The sequence below is a fragment of the Leptidea sinapis genome, chromosome 11 (genome assembly GCF_905404315.1).
Source record: "Leptidea sinapis chromosome 11, ilLepSina1.1, whole genome shotgun sequence".
In the NCBI taxonomy this organism is placed as follows: Eukaryota; Metazoa; Arthropoda; class Insecta; order Lepidoptera; family Pieridae; genus Leptidea; species Leptidea sinapis.
The window spans coordinates 563,730-581,088 of NC_066275.1; the positions used below are offsets into that span (position 1 = coordinate 563,730).

At 38.9% G+C, this 17,359-nt stretch overlaps 1 protein-coding gene across 7 annotated transcripts; it reads right to left on the bottom strand.

The window, feature by feature from the left end:
- Window positions 1–936: 936 nt before the first annotated feature.
- Window positions 937–17,015, bottom strand: LOC126966682 (E3 ubiquitin-protein transferase RMND5B). Of its 7 annotated transcripts, none has more exons than XM_050810843.1 (8): window positions 16,408–17,015; window positions 16,066–16,158; window positions 14,903–15,063; window positions 13,157–13,363; window positions 11,012–11,189; window positions 9,923–10,107; window positions 7,013–7,164; window positions 937–4,674 (listed from the first exon to the last, which is right to left on the bottom strand). In XM_050810843.1, the coding sequence occupies exons 1-8, from the start codon at window positions 16,541–16,543 to the stop codon at window positions 4,608–4,610; spliced, it is 1,179 nt and encodes a 392-aa protein (XP_050666800.1). In that variant the 5' UTR covers window positions 16,544–17,015; the 3' UTR covers window positions 937–4,607. The 7 variants fall into 7 exon arrangements, with proteins under 7 accessions (XP_050666800.1, XP_050666795.1, XP_050666796.1 ...); XM_050810838.1 differs by lacking the exon at window positions 9,923–10,107 and adding an exon at window positions 9,135–9,319 and having other exon boundaries at window positions 16,408–17,004; XM_050810839.1 differs by lacking the exon at window positions 9,923–10,107 and adding an exon at window positions 9,332–9,516 and having other exon boundaries at window positions 16,408–17,004.
- Between the last annotated feature and the right edge of the window lie 344 nt (window positions 17,016–17,359).

The window sequence follows — 17,359 nt, forward strand, 5'->3', positions numbered from 1 at the left end:
AAATTGGCTTCGAAAAAGCTAGGTGTCATAAATAGGGCACTGTAAAACTTTAAGCCGGCCCACATTCTAACGCTATTTGATGGAGTATTGCTATCATATTCAGTCTGGCACACCCGTTTCATATCGAACCATTTCACCACGTGCATCGCAGAGCTGCTCGAATTGTCGGTGATCCAGTGCTCTGATAACAGCTATATCACTTGGTGGTGCGTAGAGAAGTCTTCCCCGCCATCTGGATGTGTGGCGTTCCTCTACAGTGCGGTTTTAAGGAGCTTTCTCCCACGTACTGTCAAACAAGCTTTAGAATGAGCTTCCTTGTGCGGTGATTTCATGACGATACGACATGGGTACCTACAACAAAATAAATGAACACAACCGGTGATCACACAATATCAGGTGACTTGTGTCCACTTATTATAACACTAGAAATAAGGGATTGCTTGTAACTAATTCTAGTAGGCTTCATAAGATACATAATAGCTTTAAGGGTAAATGTATACACTTCTACAATAAAGTCCCAGCCACTGTTCAGGCATTATCTATGAATAAATTTAAATGTTTTATAAAAAAATGGCTCTGTCGTAAATCCTATTACTCCACTGCTGAATATCTAAATGATCGGACAGCCTGGGACTAGATTGTGATTATTTTATAGCGACTGTACAATATTGTATATTTTTATTGAAAAGAGCGCAAAAAAAAGAATGCTGGGAGAGTTTCTTGCGCCGCTTCTTCTCTCTCAGAGCGCCATTTGTTTCCGAAGCGGTAGTAGTATCTAGTCGTATAAGAAATGACATCAAAAAGAATTCTAAAGGAATCAATTTTGAGAAAATAAATAACTTTTTTATGCCTTGTTTGTCCACTTAAGTATTCCATAAAAAAAATTTACTCGCACCCTAAATGTTTCACATAACAACAGGATTTAAAAAAAAAATACATTCTAGAATAGTTTTAATAATAAAACAAAGCATTATATCAATATAATACAATAACCAAGATATTCTAACAAGAAATATTTCACATTTAAATCTAATAATAATTATAATCTACTCTTATGTTACAGTATTCTCCAATTCACTAAATGTATAACATCATTGTGTAATTTTAATATCAAATCACACACATCTTTATTGAATATAACGGAGATTAATGATAATATTGTTATATTGTGTCTGCAATAATTATACATTACATTATTACATGCACTGCACGAAGAATACTCCGCACTCTGCCCAGTAGACCCTATTTTCAATCAAACCGCTCAAGATCTCTGCCGGAGCCTATACATATAGTATTTATTGCAATCTTGTATCAACGACAATATAACATGTCTATGTATGTATGAGAACAGTCACAGAAGTTACTATCAAATTAATTTTCAGAGACATTCAAGAATGTGTTCTTTGTGGAGGTAGTGTCTCTCAGGTGGGCTCTCTAAGAGATTAGTAGGAACGGAGATTATTGTTTGGTCAATGATAGAGGCGGAGCTCAGAGCCTCATAAGGAATTCCATAAGATTTTCACGTAAATATTAATATAAAAATCCTTTATTGCAGGGTACAAAGTATTGTGCGACGGGAGTTGGTAGGTAAATGTATTGTAGCTGGTAGGGGTTGCGTCCTTGACTAAAGCAGACATTAAACATTACCTTTAAGACTTACTAAATGGCACCAAAATTATTTGAATAGTTATATGATATGATATGCCAGCTGTTATGGCGCCAAACCCGGCGCGGCCACTTTAGGCGCTTATGCCACTTGTGTTTACAATAGTCGAGGTATCATTATGGTTGTTACGGGTTGCTAGATAAACAAGCTTGGTTATTGTAAGCAAAAAACGTATTTTGTGATTCGTGCCGTGATATCGCCGCTCTTTCAGAGTTGTACGAGAAATTGTGATTATTTTGCTAAACGCGTCAAAATAAAAATATTGCAATTGAATTCTTTGTATAATTTTTACTAAAGTGGACACGTTATAATATGATCTTATGATTTCTTTATAAAAAAAAATTATTCACAAAATAATGTTCCTGTTGTATGTCCTAAACAAAATCGAAAAATGATTGAACAGAATATTGAGAGATATTGCGAGCTGATGCTGCCCAAGATATACCACATGTTCAAAGAGAATATAAGTTCTGTGATTCCTACTGTCTCATTGTGCAGAAGGGTTTTAATTCGAAAACTTATCGTTCCACCGCCCAAAAGTTCAGTGTTGTTTGTGTGTATAACGACGTATTTAATTTTTTAATAATTCCAACTACAGTAACACGATTGTAGTACCCGATCGAAAAATATTAGATACAACAATTATGCAATTATGTTCGGGCACCAAGCCCCTTCCAGCTTCAATACCATTGAGTCCCAAAACTCCCAAACGACACCGGATCAAAAGCCATTTCTCTTGATTCACTGTGTCAAGCGCAGTGCTGTGTTCATTAGTTGTGATATGAGATCTTCAGACAAAACGCCACATTAAAACAAAATACCTTCGATTACCTTTTTTATTCATAAATCGAAAAAACTAAGGAACATTTATAGCTATGGAAACTAGAACTCCTTACAGGAAAACACCAATTTTTGTAATATATAACAGATGTACGTTTCAAATCTGTTTTTGTGATGTACCTGTAGTTAGCTTCAGTTTATTACTCAGTCATTTGATATCATATTTTCATCGTAACAATTTTGTATCTGAGTCACTTAACTCGATACTATGAACCATTAATCATCAGTGAATGTTCTATTGCACTTAGTATTAACCATTAAAAACTAATTTAAACGAATAGCGAAGTCCTAGGCCTAAGGAAAGAGGCCAATTTGCACAGGATGCCGGCTAGATTATTGGTACCACAACGGCGCCTATTTCTGCTGTGAAGCAGTAATGTGTAGGAATAATTGGGTTTGGGTCTAGAGGGCGCCGTAGCTAGTGGAATTACTGGGCAAATGAGAATTAACATCTTATGTCTCAAGGTAGCGTGCGCAATTGTAGTGCCGCTCAGAATTTTTGGGTTTTTCAAGAAGCTTAAGCGGCACTGCATTATAATGGGCAGGGCGTAGAAATTACCATCAACTGAACGTCCTGCTCGTCTCATCCCTTTTGTCATAAAAAAAGTTAATAATTTTTTGTGTTGAGCGCGAGACAACTTCGCGCACTCTAACCCCTGTGTGGTGACTTCAATATGGAACTCGTGGTAGGCAGTCCATTTGCATTTTCTTCGTATGATAAACTACTAACTATTGTGGTTAAAAGGAATTCAAGAGCTACCCTTTCTCTAAACTAACGGTCATCATCGTCAGTTGAATATACAACGGCAGAAGAAACTGGAGATAAAGATTAGAGTTACAATAGTAAAGGACCGTCACCTATCCGTACAATGTTTGAAAGATAAATATAGATAAAAATATTTCAAATTTAATATGCTAAACAATTTGTTATCTTTTTGAAGTGATAACCCTCACTTCTGGGATTAATTACACAAATAAAACAGAAAACAAAATTTTATGAACGATGCGGGACTCGAACCTGCGCGAGCGCTCATTCCAACTGAGCCAACCATTCGAGTGACGTATCGTTTGTAAAAAATCTTGTATGCTTTGTTCAACTCTCAGGTTGTGGCTTCATCTACAGGATATACTTTACAATAATTTATACTACATTAATGTAATATGCTAACAGATATTGCTCGAGTGGTGGACGTTATAATAAATGAAAATTAAAAAAAAAATAATCAAATTCACTCATTCCATTAAAGGACAAATTACATAAGTACCGATAGGAAGTTTCAAGCTAATGATAGCATATTAAAATGTTAGGTTTATAATTTCCGTCATTACTATTGGGTTGCCAGGTAAAAGTCATGTATCGTTAAAAAGTAGCCTTATATAAAAAACATATGATTTCATTCACGGTCACATATTATAAAAAAAATGCGCTGAACTTCGTTTATGTTTTTTAAGTAAATCTTGACCTTGACAGACTTTTTCAGTCAACTCGCAACATATAAAAAAATTGAATTTAATATTAAACATTTCACCCGTTACACAGATAGGTGGAGGCTGCTTCCTATTCCGATCTTAGGCTGAGTGAGATCTGTAGAACGCACTTAGACCTTGCTCAGACTTTACTTACGTAAAACTTAGCTGATTGTAAGCTTAGCATGATCTTGGATTTCGTTTTTATAGTTGCTCCCGGCACTGGTCGACGATTTTCCGAGAGACACTTGCATGGCCCGTGTATACGGCACCACCAATGCTGTCGTCTGCATAGCAATATGTATGTTGGAGGTGTCCAACATATCATTGATATGCAGAAGAAACAATGTGGGGGATAGTACACAGCCTTGGGGCACTCCAGCGTTCAAGGGCTTCGGGTTCGAGCAATAGTATACTATATAGCTGAAATTATACAGAGCTTGAGCTAAGACAGCCTAATGCAAAAGCCAAGTTCACGTTTTATCACAATCAGCTAAGTTTTACGTAAGTAAAGTCTGAGCAAAGTCTAAGTAGGCTCTATAGATCTCACTCTTAGACTACGGCGATGTATTACGAATAAATAACAAAGTATTGGCAGTTTATAAGAGAATGTGTTTGCGGCAATTTGCACGGATTAGGAAAAGTAGATCTGTCTCGCTTCGGCCGGCGACTGTTCCATAGGGCAGTAGGGGCATTTCAATCTGGAAATAAAAATAATTTAAAAATAGTGGATAAAGCAAACTGGGAACCAGCAAGAGGTCTTAAATCAGAAGGACTTAATGAAATAGATTCGAAGGAAATTTATTTCTTCAATTATAATTATAATCGGGCCCACATATTGAAGGATTGACTTAGATAGACCGAGACATATATTTTCGAATGGCTGGTAGTTTATGACACTCAATAAGTGATTTTAAATTCTAATAGTAGAAAATCGGTAGACGCTTGTCAAAAGTAATTTCTCTAAAAACTACTTATTCAAATTGTGCGAAGATATTTATTCCATAATATTATACCATTGACGTAATAATAGGTACTTCTAGGTAAAATCATCCAAATCCGAATTTATGAGGAATAGCGAAAAGTATTTAAAGAAGTCTCGGGCCCGAATTTGATAAAATAAGTTTTAATAAACTGCATCAATGGCTTCTTTAAAAATCAACATTCCTAGCCATGCATCGGACTCGTTGATTTTGAAAAAAAAACAACCGAATTCGATCCTTATCAGCGACATTACCGAACGGTGTAATTCTACAAGAAATAAAATTTCGAATGTATGAAGCAATGAAGAATGGAAGTAATGCGGAAAACTTAGATAAAATGTTTCATTTTATTGAACTGCTTTTGATTGAGTAGTTATGTCCGTGAGTACGCTGAGTTTTTGATTGTATTTGGATTTATATCCAATATTCGGTAAGTTGCTATTGTTATAACACAATTTTATTATATGAGACATCATATTATACAATTATAATAGTATTATAATGGTATGTAGTATTTGTTGATATAAATAAGACTTGAAATAGGCAGTATTCACACCTGTTTCTTGTTCTAAATTATTGTCAAAAGTTTAACTAACACACACACGCAACCTTCGAAATTGTGTTTCGGTTCATTGGAAATCTCTCGTGTCGTATCGTTTAGACTTTATAACCGGAAAATAACCGATTAATAGGTGTTAATAAAACACTCCACACCAGGGGTGCTCAAACGGTCGATCGGGATCGACAGGTCGATCGCGAGTGCTTTTTGAGTCGATCTCGAGAAAAAAATCCGGTATAATAAACTAAAATCGGTAATAATTACGTACCATCTTATTACAAGTATGCTCAGGGCATGCAGTGTCACGCTTCAGTTAAACTTAGAAATTTAGAACGCGTTTGTTTTGTAAGAACCAATAAACTCGCAATTTTGAAATTTAATTATGAGTTTTTTCATTGACATTTAAGAGCAGACCTACACTTACCTTGATAAAAAAAATGCATATTTTGCGCAAAACTAAAATCTATGTCATCGTGACACTCTACCTAGACGAAAATCCATCATCACACATACTTGAAGCCTCTCAGAGTCGATCGATCGTAGTCTAACAATTTTGATGTAGATCGCCAGCAGTTCAAGCTTGAGCACCCCTGCTCAACACGATTAACCGAACGAGATAATAGACACATCAGATTTAAACATTAATAACTCTTTTAGTCTGGTTCCAAGCCTTGATCGGTTACTTACTTATTATTTATTTTAATTAATAAATAAGTTAATGCAATGGACAAAGTTTATACAAAACATGAAAGTTTTAGCAGCTGGAGCTGAACTAGGAGGAACCTGTATTTCGGCTTACAGAGCCAATCCCTTCGTCACATTAAATACTTAGATTCTTGTATTTACATATCATTATTTACATTAATATTGGGTGACAGTGGTCTGTGGTCGGAATTTTTTTCTCTCTGGGTTGATTTACAGAAATCTATCAAAAAAGTAAAAAACTACTATTTGAATGACTGAAATACTTGGACTACATTGAAACTGAAAACTTACTTAACATTAAAAGGTAAAAAAATTCTACAACACATACATCAAGTCACTACACACACACACCTACACATAATCATCATCCACACTAACACCAATTCTCTGTATTAAAAGTACACTTTAATAGGGCGTATTTAGTCTGGTTTGTATTTCCCAACACGGAAAATGTTTACTCTCAATTACTTTCTTTATCTAAATAAGTTTTCTTTATTTAATTAAGTTTTATTATAATATATTTATTTTTTGTATTATGCTTTATTACCATATGCTTTGGAGGCCCGGTGACTTGTAGCACAGGTATTCGCTACATATTTCAAGCACCGGTGTTTCACAATTAAAACAATGTTTAAATATAGATTTAAATAAGTTTTTATTGTGAGAGAAAATAAATATATTTTGAATTTGAATTAATTCTCTTTGGGTGTTGAGATAGGTGAAAGAATGAGTGAGTGAGAGGGGCTGTGTCTGTAGTTGGTGTAAGTGTTACATTACAAAGTGTGTACTAACTTGAGCCCCAGAGCCAGCTTGTTAAGCGCGTCCCGGCTGATGACGTGTCCACATAGCAGCCTCATGGGTGGGTTCTGCTCTGACGCCTGCTGCCGCAGGATGGGACACGCAAACACCGAGTGGTATCCACCACCTTCTTCCCCGAGGTCCACCTGGAAACCACAAACGTTTACATTCACAACAAAAGTAAATTGACATAACGTAAACCAGTGAGAGGCTCCTTTGCACTAAGCCGGCTAGATTATGGGTACTACAACGGCGCCTATTTCTGCCTACATCTTATGTCTGAAGGTGACGAGCGCAATTGTAGTGTCGCTCAGAATTTTTGGGTTTTCCAAGAATCCTGAGCGGCACTGCATTTAAATGGATAGGGCGTATCAATTACCATCAGCTGAACATCCTGCTCATGTCCTCCCTTATTTTCATAAAAAAAAAATAACATTCAAAAATAAAAGAGGAAACATATAGACATTCAGAAATATAGCATATTTTATTATTGACAGAAGAATTATAAATTATTATCCCATAGGAAGATGCATAGGAAAGTAGTTATATGGTAGCGAGCAGATACTGCTGGAGTCGATTTGACTGTACTACATCACTTGCCTTTCTTTATAAGTGAGATATTTGCATTCATATTTAAGAGCAAAAATAGGACCCAAAACCTTTCCTTGTGGTACACCAAAAGATACAGATCTCAGGTCACAAATTGGTCTGCGACTTTGACGCGTGTTATATAAATAAATAAAAAAAAAAATAATTCGTTGTGTCCGTCAGATATTAGTTGGTGCATCATTTCAGCGTAGTTACCAGAAGCCTACGTACTTAAGAGTCAACTCTTACATTCACTATCCTCTAGGATAGAGAATGTATCGAAGGCTTTCGCTAAATCCAGAAAGAGGCCTTTTCCTAATTTATGTGTGGAAAATCTTCTCTTTTACCTTGTTAAAATAAATTGGTAGCTGTTACAAACAAATTCATATTTATACAAATGTTCATAGAAATCTTATAATCTATCTAAATAATTGACACGCCTTAGCGCCCCTCAGTATTCTTGAAATATTAAAAAATTCTGAGCGGCACTACATTGCGCTCATCACCTTGATTGTAATTTCACTAGCTTCGGCGCCCTTCAGACCAAACCTAATTTACTACACATTACTGCTTCACGCCGGTTTTGTGGTACCCATAATCTAGTCGGCGTCCTGTGCAAAGGAGTCTCCCTGGTATTGGTCAACTGGTGATATGCTACAATACTATCAGATAGCATTAATTGTAGGAGGGCAGCGGATAATATTGATCGAAATGTTTTGAGTCTTCTTTAGTGCTAATTCCGTCAATATTTGTTTTTAAACAATTCGGCTCGTCTCAAGTGAGTCTCATGTCAGTTTTGTTAATTAAAATGTCCCGAGGATGCCTCGTGTAGAGGCGAAACACGTGTCGAATTGTTTAAAGACAAATATTGGCGGAATTAACACTAAAGAAAACTGAAAACATTTGGATAACTATGGATTTCTGCAAAGTAACGGATGATGTTGCGGATATTCGCATCCGGATCCGCATATGCGGAACATACGCATTAATTCAGAAGGATGTGGATCTGCGGATTTTTTTATATTTTATAGGCTAAAAGTATTAGTTCCGACCAAAAATTGTTTAAGTTTTGTTTGTTAGTATTAATATTAACAACATCCGTATCCGCGCATGTCCCCCAGCCCGGCGCGGTACCTCCAGCGGCAGCTCGTCGTCGGCCCAGGCGGCCACCACGTGCGGGTGCGCCATCTTGGCCCGGATGTCGTGCAGCGCGGGCACCACCCGCGCGCCCGCCAGCACGGCGCCCGCCAGCGGCGACAGCGCCGCCACGCCCACCACGCTGCACGCCGAGCGGGTGAACAGCTCCGACGCCTCCAGCCCTGCTCATGTACCTCCAGCGGCAGCTCGTCGTCGGCCCAGGCGGCCACCACGTGCGGGTGCGCCATCTTGGCCCGGATGTCGTGCAGCGCGGGCACCACCCGCGCGCCCGCCAGCACGGCGCCCGCCAGCGGCGACAGCGCCGCCACGCCCACCACGCTGCACGCCGAGCGGGTGAACAGCTCCGACGCCTCCAGCCCTGCTCATGTACCTCCAGCGGCAGCTCGTCGTCGGCCCAGGCGGCCACCACGTGCGGGTGCGCCATCTTGGCCCGGATGTCGTGCAGCGCGGGCACCACCCGCGCGCCCGCCAGCACGGCGCCCGCCAGCGGCGACAGCGCCGCCACGCCCACCACGCTGCACGCCGAGCGGGTGAACAGCTCCGACGCCTCCAGCCCTGCTCATGTACCTCCAGCGGCAGCTCGTCGTCGGCCCAGGCGGCCACCACGTGCGGGTGCGCCATCTTGGCCCGGATGTCGTGCAGCGCGGGCACCACCCGCGCGCCCGCCAGCACGGCGCCCGCCAGCGGCGACAGCGCCGCCACGCCCACCACGCTGCACGCCGAGCGGGTGAACAGCTCCGACGCCTCCAGCCCTGCTCATGTACCTCCAGCGGCAGCTCGTCGTCGGCCCAGGCGGCCACCACGTGCGGGTGCGCCATCTTGGCCCGGATGTCGTGCAGCGCGGGCACCACCCGCGCGCCCGCCAGCACGGCGCCCGCCAGCGGCGACAGCGCCGCCACGCCCACCACGCTGCACGCCGAGCGGGTGAACAGCTCCGACGCCTCCAGCCCTGCTCATGTACCTCCAGCGGCAGCTCGTCGTCGGCCCAGGCGGCCACCACGTGCGGGTGCGCCATCTTGGCCCGGATGTCGTGCAGCGCGGGCACCACCCGCGCGCCCGCCAGCACGGCGCCCGCCAGCGGCGACAGCGCCGCCACGCCCACCACGCTGCACGCCGAGCGGGTGAACAGCTCCGACGCCTCCAGCCCTGCTCATGTACCTCCAGCGGCAGCTCGTCGTCGGCCCAGGCGGCCACCACGTGCGGGTGCGCCATCTTGGCCCGGATGTCGTGCAGCGCGGGCACCACCCGCGCGCCCGCCAGCACGGCGCCCGCCAGCGGCGACAGCGCCGCCACGCCCACCACGCTGCACGCCGAGCGGGTGAACAGCTCCGACGCCTCCAGCCCTGCGCGTTACGTGATCATCACAGCCCACGTTCTCTTCCAACAAATAAATCGTAGGAGTGTTGGACTTTAAGGAACGTGTCCGCCTTTTTTTTGAGGGGACCCGTGTCGGATCGTCCCGGAATCGCCGCATAAGAAAACTCATCCCGTCCACCCAAGGTTTGTGGTATGTGGAAGAAACTTCCTCGATAACCGCACTGTGGAGGAACACCACATGATATCCCAATATGTGGCGTGCCGGGCGAAGGTGAAATTCGGCGGCCCGACATTATTTTCTTAATGATACCGCTGACTGGGAATGAAGCGACCGCCCGCTGGCCATTAAAGTATTAATTTTATTGTCCGATAACATAAATTGTAACTAAATAAAGGAAAATAAATAAGCCCGCTGAGTTTGTTGCGCCCATTCTTCTCAGGCCTGAGGCATTCATTTTGGATTGGGTGGTAGTTTTTGACTTTCAATAAGTGATTTCACATCCTATTTTGAATAAAAATATTTGAATTTGAATTGCCAACATTACAACACCCAATGTCCTAATAACCATTACATCATCCAAACGAGTATTGTAATGAAATTCAGTACAACATTACAACACTCGTTTGGAAGATGTAATGGTTACCAGGGCCGGGTTTTTTAATGATAGCAGTGGGCTAACTGTTTGAGAATATTTTTAGAGGATTCATATTACGGGTGTAAATAAAGTCTTGTATGCAACTGTTGAAAATTAAGTATTAAAACACTCATGTGATACTATTATCAAAAACCCCATTCGTGTTTTAATACCCCTTATTAAGCAACAGTTGCACAAATAACTAATTCAAATCTGTCATCATCTTATTGTTATTATAAATCTAGAAGGTTAGTTTTGTTTTAAATATATTAAGTATGTTTATGTGTGCACTCACCAAGCGCCTTGGGGTCCAGTAGGTGCGTGTACCGCTGCGGCGCGGGAGGCGCAGCGGGTGTGCACCACGCGAGTGCGCAAACGGCCGCCTGTAACTGGCGCTCGTGTCGCGTCGCGTGCGCTGGGAAGTTCTCGCGGGCGTATTCTATAGCGGGCACGACGCCTTTCTCGCGAGCCAACTGTTGTAACAAATAATAATAAAAGTTTGAGAATACTATACAGATAAGTTTCCCCAATTGTGCTAGACATTTGAGAATGGTTTCATTTTATTCAACGTGTTTACTGCGTGCGATATTTAGTGATAATAATTGATTTAAGGATTTTCATATGTTATATGACAAACTTTAAATTACTACTACCAAATGGTTATTGAATGAAGAGTGAATTTTCGAACCATACGCCAAAATGCACACAACGGTTATTTAATTTCAGCTATCAATAGATGGTTTGTTATAAGGTGATCATTCCGTCCTATACTACTATATCGCTGATAAATCAAAGAATATATTTCTATTTTTTACTTGTGCAAGTATAATTATCCCCTAACTCATATGTAGAATAGAATAGAAATAACTTTATTAGCAAGAAAAACACACCTTTACAATAATATTAGAAAAGTTTAATTACTAAATATAATATAATAAGAAACAACGTTATCAAACACGAAAAAGCACTGTGTGCACATTACTTGCTAAAAAGAGCAGACTCAGTACAATGTTATTTTAGTGCAGAAGACACCAACTCAACACTGATTTTCAGCAGCCCCTCATGAGACGAGTTGACAGTTGTTGTAGCCTAACTAATGACTTTTTTCGATTTTTCTATTCGTATATAGTGTTATTATAATATAATTATATTCATTTAAATAATAATCTACATAATTAAATATTAAGGTGGCCTTAAACTACTAACGCACTTAGTGGTATGGAACCGCTGAATGCTGTCGACCATGCCTAGGCACTAAGAAGCAGGTCTAGTTTTTCAATTACACTGCGTTCAATTAGACATTTAAGTTTTTTATACAAGTAAAGCGATGTATATATATATATATATATATATATATATATATATATATACATCGCTTCGCCTTCGCATCGCCATCGTAGTATAATATATAATACGTTGAAAATATTGACGCCTCCAACCATATGTCATATTGCACTCGAGAATTGACGATATGCATTTTGCACTCGTTGGATATAATATTTCGTTTTATCTAGGGCCAAAAACAACCTTAGAATAATTGCTTTACTGTGTGCGAATCACACAAGAGTACAAAAGAGAACAGTAATAGTCTAGTAGATACTAGTTAATTTGCACTATACAAATTAAAGAGAAGGTCCAAGAATTTATCCCTGGGGTATTCCCCTATTGATAGTAACATCCAGATAATTTATTACTGCCATCATCATAGGTGACAGTTACTGTTTAGGTTCTGTTACTTAAATAAATAGTACAAGTATGGTAATGTAGAAATTAATAATGAATTTATTAGAAAATTCTCTTACATATTCCATAACATATTTTAATGGAATTTTTAAGTTTCCACAGCCAAAGGGTAACCAACACAAATTCTTGTATTCAGACTGTACCTACAATCAGCATGCTGTAACACATAAGCCGCAATAGATACACGGCAGAAGTTTGAATAGATTGTGTCTTTGTTTTGCTGCAGTAGCAACAAATAATAAAAAACCAAGATAAAGACTAATTACAAAATGGCCGTTATATGTGTGAAAGGCTGATCACACTTGACAGGTTTTACTTACGGCCATTCCCAATATACTATCTACAGATAGAGATAAATTATTACTTTCTACTGTCAGTAATTAGCTGTCAATAATCTGAAGCTATCCCCAATATACCTGATAAGTCATTTTTATCACCTTATATTGGTACGCGTGAATTGCAATTTCCATACAACATTCTATTGCTGGGAAGCTATTATACATTGTGCTATTGACAGACACTGTGTACAGATAAGGTGAGCTACCGTCCATAAGTTTATTGGGACAGAAAAGTCAACGATAGTTACGATTTTTATCTCAAGTAAGACATAGACTGAATATTGGGAACGACCGTTAAAGATATATTGATTAACACACTTACAACACAATTTTCACAATAATGCATTAACTTTGCTTACCTTAAGCGCCTGCATCCTATGTAAAGTGAATGGTAGCGGTGAATGCTCCAAGTCCTCGGCGTGTTTCTGGACCCACTCAATGGCGAGAGCCGGGTCTCCTTCTGCCAGTGCGGCGGCGCATCTTTGCAGTTGGGCGAATGTGCATGTACGTTCTACGGGTGCAACATTAGCTTCAGCTACGAAAGTGTCGCCGACGTCTTCCAAACCCTTCAATATTAAAAAGAACCAGTTATGCAAGATAACATTGCATTTTTGTCTTATATATTTGGGGGAAACGGGCAAGAGCTTCATGTGGTGAAATGTGGTAAGGCCATGGACATTGCAATACCTGGGGTCAAGAGATGTTTTGCCTGTCTTGAAGTTGGGAGTATGCTCTCTTCTTGAAGGTCCCTACTCCCTCAGTTGTATTAGTTTGGGTAAATTACAACCTTTAATTTATTCCACAAAGCAAGTGAGAGGCAAGAAGTTCTCAATACGCGCGGTTTTGGTTTTGTGGTAAGCAATAAACACAGCCTATATTCTAATGTTTGGTTTTGTGGTAAGTGATGAACTCTGCCTATATTTTAACGTTTGGTTTTGTGGTAAGTGATCAACTCTGCCTATATTCTAATGTTTGGTTTTGTGGTAAGTGATCAACTGTGCTTATATTTTCCTGTTTAGTTTTGTGGTAAGCGATCAATGCTGCCTATATTATCCTGTAAGACAAGAGGAATTACAGACTGCCAGGGTATTGGTTGATTGGTGTTGTAGCCGTCTGGAAACTTAAAAAAGTTTTAAATAAACATACTTTTGTATTAAACACTAAAAACATATGGGTAGTTGGCAGGCGTGGATCGAACCTGGGGCTATATGGTGAGGTAATAGTTCTACTTATTCCACCACTGACACTTTGTAATTGTAATGGGTACAGATATTATCTCTATGTGTGATGACATTATATTTTATACCTACAATAATGTCTAGGAAATTAAATTAAAACTTTTTCGGTGTTATTAGAAACTGTTAACTTAACATGGCTTAGACACATGTTTTGTTAAACAGTGACCTAACTATAACAATGTCAGTGACCTAACAATAACAACATCTAAAATGGAGTAGTAAAACATCACTAAGCGTAACATAAACTGAAGTGTCCAGGAACAAAAGGAATGGAACATCATTCTGTCAGCTGTCATCTATCTGTCATCATATATTCTAAATCTTCCTTGAATAAAATCTATCCGTTAGACACACCTTTGACTAGCTTCAACTCATGTTTAAATATAAGCAAGATTGTTTAACGCTAAACAACAGAAAGACAGATTTGTAATAGAACTCTTTTAAAACAAGTGTTCAACTTTTTTGTAATAACATAGTTAAAGTTCAAAATCACATCACTATTCACTCTCAAGGTATTTTTTTTTAATGAAAAATAAGGGACAAGACGAGCAGGACGTTCAGCTGATGGTAATTGATAAGGGTGTATTACAATGCAGTCAAGATTCTTGTAAAACCCCAAAAATTCTTAATGGCACTACAACTCCGCTCGTCACCTTGAGACATAAGATGTTGTCTCATTTGCCCAGTAATTTTACTAGTTATGGCGCCTTGAGACCGAAAAAAAATTATGCTTACACATTACTGCTTCACAGCAGAAATAGGTGCCATTGTGGTACCCATAATCTAGGCGGCATCCTGTGCAAAGGAGCCTCCCACTGGTAAATGTGAAATAATTGTAGACATGTAATGAATGTGTACAATGTGTACCTGTCTATATAAATGCTGTGCAATAGCCTGCTCCATGATTGGTCTGTTTGTATCATTGCAAAATGACTCAGCTTTGGGTGCAACTGAGGCATAATCAGTGATGAAGTGCCGATCAATTGACTTGCCTACACGGGACACCGTTGCGTGCAACTCCCTGTGATCTGTAAAAAAATAGAAACTTTTAGCCACAACCACAACAAGATGACTTAATATTGGATTCTATCTGAGAAACCCATGATAAAATAAAAATAGCTTTTATTTCATTCAAAGTCCGTACCATTTAACCTAGATTATATAATAATACAACTAAAGTATTAAAAGATGCAACTTGCATTCCAAATTCAAATTTTTTTTTGTTTGCATTTAGATTTTTTTTTATTAGCTCATAGCGTCACTTTATTCTACCATAGTAGAGTGCCAGTATTTCTGTTTCTTTTTGCTAGTGAAATTACCAGGCTAATGAGATGTAATATCACAAGTGCAATTGTAATGTGTGACTCATAATTTGGGGTTTTACAAGAGTCCTGAAAGGTCTAGGATTATCATATACCATCAGCAGTCTTGCTTGCCGCACCACTTCTCTTTTCCTCATGAAAAATTATACTAACAGAAAATTTATAAAAATGTTTAATTGTGTGTTATACTATAGTTTAAATGCAATGTAGCTTCTTGAATGCCACAGATTTATATAATGAGAGTGAAATTATGTTTCTGGCTTGAGGTCAGATTTGTCCGCTTTGATAGATAATGAAATCACACACACACAATATCTCTACAAAAAACTAACATAATATTGTCACATTTCTACAATAAGATAAATATTCCCATAATACAGGCCTTAAATACTGTACGAATTGAATTTAGAGATGGTATTTGACATGCTGGGTTTGGCCTTAATTTTGGCCTTACATTTAATAAAGTATAAGAAATACAGAGTTGACATTTCAAAAAATATCAGAAAGCCTTGGATCAACTGTATCATCAAGGCTGCTTCTTCATAAAGAGCTAAAATAAAGGTTATTCTCTTATAATGTTTATAGTAATATACTAGAAAAGAATAAACCAAACACACAGAATGTACATAAGTATAAAATCAATTCAAATCTAATATGTCCACAATGTTTACATTGCTTTATTATTATTATTAAATTATTGAAACCTACCAGTAGAAATTTGAAACACAGATTGCTTAAGTGCAGCAGCCAGGTCACTTATAACCATAGCTTGGTCTGGTGTCAAAGGAGTATTTGCAGTATCTGAAAAATAAATTAATCACAGTATTAAGTCCAAATTTTCTACAAATGTGTATATTGACAGTTCTACATATCAGATTGTGTTAAAGATTCAATGAAAAAAATAGATGATACTAATAAAATTTAATGAAAATGTACGTCATCAATCTTAATTACAGTTCAAATATGAATAAAAATACTGTAAAAATCAAGCTGAGCTAAAATTGCCAAATCATACAGTGGTGAAGACGAAAATCGTAGTTTAACACTTACTTTGCGAAATTTCTTTTTTCAAACATTCTACACGACATATTAAGTCTTGCAAAAAATTATTTGTATGTTCATTTAAAGCTGTAAATTTCGTAGTTGCTTTGTCTAAGTCTTGCTCCACTCCGAGACATGAATCCATTGCTGTACTTCCTTTTTTACGCTTGCATGAAGTGTAATTACAACTTCCAGAACTTAAAATTACGTTTATAATACACGCACGGGCGAAGAACAAAATTATACAGTACTAATGAACATTAAAATAGCATGTAAAAATATTTATTTGTGATACATTACATTTCATAATAGCTTTTATAACAATAATCGAATCACTGTCTAATCAGTAATCACTAATGTCAAATGTGTATTATCATAGACACATGTCATTTTGACCCGTAGACTGATTATCAATAGACAACTGACTGCCGTGCCGCATGTGAGATAGGTATAGGTGGGTGGTATTCCAATATCAAAGCTTCACCCTGATTTTTAACAATTCCGCATTGGCTGGAAATCCAATAATTTATCTTAAGTCCAATAATCTATAATTAACGAGTAGTAACTCTGCGAGGCTTTATCCGTTACATTCATTTGCTTGGGATCAAAGGGTTGTAGCTGTACCTACAACCAATAATATCAATTAATACAAATGTCTAATATCTAACTTGTAACGTTCGTAGCATTATAGATCGTAGAAATATTAATCGTGCATAATAACTGTAATAAGCGTACGCCGAAAGATTCGTTCTAAAAAGAACATTTTATTTTATCTCTGATAAGAACCATTTCATAATGCTGTACATCAACTCATAGAATCATACAGATCATCAGTAGTCATCTCATCGAAGTACAAGCATCGTCACGTTCTCTCGACGACCGCAGATATACTCACGTGATCAGTCATATGCTCCGCGTTACACAACCGCACAGTAAGGCCGAGCGTACTCGATTGACGCGT

Bases quoted from the DNA above. Each gene is read 5' to 3' on its own strand.
- LOC126966682 (XM_050810843.1), bottom strand. From the start codon at position 16,543: ATGGATTCATGTCTCGGAGTGGAGCAAGACTTAGACAAAGCAACTACG. The intron at 16,159-16,407 runs GTAAGTGTTAAA...TTTATTTTTCAG, and splicing joins GAAAAAAGAAATTTCGCAAA to ATACTGCAAATACTCCTTTG. The intron at 7,165-9,922 runs GTACATGAGCAG...TGTGGTTTCCAG, and splicing joins ACGACGAGCTGCCGCTGGAG to GTGGACCTCGGGGAAGAAGG.